We start from the raw sequence: 2,456 nt of genomic DNA, 5'->3' as shown, positions 1-2,456 counted from the left end.
TGGCTAGTACCATCTATTGCCCCAACAGCAGCATCAATCTTGGCCCAGTTTCCACGCAAATTATTCCATTCATGCAAATTTGGCCAGTGAATATAATCAGATAATGATGCATCAAAAAATGGTAGTGCACGTTTTATCTCCTCTTGTACATTCGTCACACTAATGTTAAACCAAACAGCTAGTACTCTGTAAGAATGGTAAGTTCGTAACCAAATCAAAACAAGTAAAACCCGATTTCTTTTAGACAAAATGTTATCATGTTTACTTGGAAGAGGTATGATATTTACAAGTTCTAGGAAAGTCTCAGGACTTTCTCCAGTGGTTTCAAAGAACTCGTATCGCCGATCTGAGATCAAGCCAAACACATTTCTACCAGTACATGGACCGTCGGAGTTGGGTAAAAGCCTGTTTCTTACATCTAGTAGAGGATCTGGAGGTAGGCGACAGACAAGAAGTAGCGATCTCATAACACATTTCTGGTATTCTGTAAAATCGGGCGGAAGTTGGGCAAACAAAATAACTGCTCGTAACATACGTCTTCGTCGTTGGCGGTCCATCTTATTCTGAAAAACAAATAGTAAAAAGATTGAATACACACATTGAAGTACCCGCAAAACTAACAGCCTAAATTACAGTACTATGTAATATTGTTGGTAGTAAATTTTGCACGATTTTCACGAAATATAAGTAGCAGCATAAACCATCATTGAGTGTAGTTTAAAATCATCATATTGGTTTACAAAAAGTTGAATTTGAATTGTTAAAATGGAAAACGATGAAGGTAAGAACTATTACTAATTTGTCATTCGTTTTATATAATATTATATTATATATAATAAATTACCTTATATCAATAAAAGTTTTATATATTCCTATCCATATAATACTAATGTTATCTGTTATAACTACATATCGCACGTGTATTCATTGTCATTAGGCCAAGTAAACATTGAAATCTTATATTGGGTTCCTCTGCTAAAGCAATTATAAATAATTAACATTATTTTTATATTTTCAGAAACCATATTGCAAAGACGTAAAAGAACGGTGAAATTCTCAGAACAGGAAATTCTGTTAATTTTGCGGGCCTACCTCACTCACCCGAGCAAATGGTCAGAGATAATTAATGATGTGAAGGCGAACATAGATCAGCTTGAACAAGCAACCAGAAATCTGTATAGTTCAGCCACAAACAAACAATTGAGGGACCGCATGTCGACGAAATTGAGTTCACTCATGTCTAAGAGGCAGGAAAATATAGAAAGTGAACCAATAAGGTAATTGTTTTGTAATATCGAATTCTGCCAATGTTATATAAAACCTTATAGTCTAATACTTACCAGATTTACTTGTCCTTTATTACTGTATTTTGCATCATCATTTAGAGAGTGTAGAATATGTACACGAAAGTCGCGATGTTTCTAGTAAAATAGCTTGTGTCGTGCTTGTTTATTCTCATGTATACCGTCTAATATATTAAACTACGTAACAAACGTTGCGCATTTTAGTAGCCCTTGTTATGTTCAAAAGCTAGACTGTTCCTGCTGTAAATTAGCTTTATGTTCCTTTCTTTCAGAAAAGCATTGAATGACATCAGGAACATGGAGCGGCAATTGGTTCAGGTGCAACCACAGCCCCAACCTCCACAGCAAGAAAATGCAGCAGCTCCTGCTGTAGCACCAGCAGTTCCCAATCCAGAGCCACGTCCTGCACAGGACCCGAGAAATGAGATCGCTGCCGCCATTTCAAGTGAGAGTGACCAGGATCAGGAACCTAGACAAAGGCGTAGGCCACGGAAGAGGCCTCTGGCAGATCTGGTCAGGGAAAATCATACCAAGTACAACAAATTTATGAAGAAAAAAATGCCCAAGATTTTGAGAGAGCTAGGCATAAGTTCTGACACTGAGAGTGATTGAATTAAACCCTGTAAACCAGTGCATAATTAAAAGATGATGACAAAATGTTTGTTTCTTTTTTGTAAAAAAAACAATGCAACAAGTTTGCTTGGCCTTAGAAAATCGTAAACAAAAATATCTTGAGAAAACCCCCAATATATGTAGTGTGTCCGTTGTCCACATCCATGTCCGACTATAGCGCGTACATCTCTATTAACATTGTCCACAAATCGAACGGACGATACAATCTTCCAAAAATTGTGTTACCTTATATAAGACTTTTTAATTTAAGTCCAGCTTTTAGATCTTCTTTAATTTAACCAATTGTTACGTTTTCACTGAAATATTACATTTTGTTTAGGATTATAAACTACAGATACAAAAATAAACCTGAGTACAACTGCAGTAAATAGGGTTAATTTGAAATCAATTGAATTAACTAAAATTTTGCCATTTAACTTCCAAATGAGATTATATTTATTGAATTACTTAAGTAAAGCTATTTTCTACGAAGCGTCAGGACTATCAGAGATGATGTTTTATTTACTTAAAGCTTATGTG

General features: G+C 35.5%; 1 protein-coding gene across 1 annotated transcript; it reads left to right on the top strand.

The window, feature by feature from the left end:
* The first annotated feature begins 243 nt into the window (after positions 1 to 243).
* Positions 244 to 2,106, top strand: LOC132754119 (uncharacterized). Its single transcript, XM_060744712.1, has 3 exons — positions 244 to 781; positions 1,019 to 1,277; positions 1,577 to 2,106. The coding sequence occupies exons 1-3, from the start codon at positions 766 to 768 to the stop codon at positions 1,914 to 1,916; spliced, it is 615 nt and encodes a 204-aa protein (XP_060600695.1). The 5' UTR covers positions 244 to 765; the 3' UTR covers positions 1,917 to 2,106.
* Positions 2,107 to 2,456: the final 350 nt, after the last annotated feature.

Source organism: Ruditapes philippinarum, unplaced genomic scaffold (assembly GCF_026571515.1).
Source record: "Ruditapes philippinarum isolate M1 unplaced genomic scaffold, ASM2657151v2 ctg5663_1_1_1_1, whole genome shotgun sequence".
In the NCBI taxonomy this organism is placed as follows: Eukaryota; Metazoa; Mollusca; class Bivalvia; order Venerida; family Veneridae; genus Ruditapes; species Ruditapes philippinarum.
Note: the sequence above shows the minus strand (reverse complement) of the source record. Positions and strands in the feature narration are given on the sequence as shown.

Excerpts from the sequence above, each read along its gene's own strand:
- LOC132754119 (XM_060744712.1), top strand. Across the intron at positions 1,278-1,576 it reads ATAGAAAGTGAACCAATAAG|AAAAGCATTGAATGACATCA; the intron begins GTAATTGTTTTG and ends CCTTTCTTTCAG.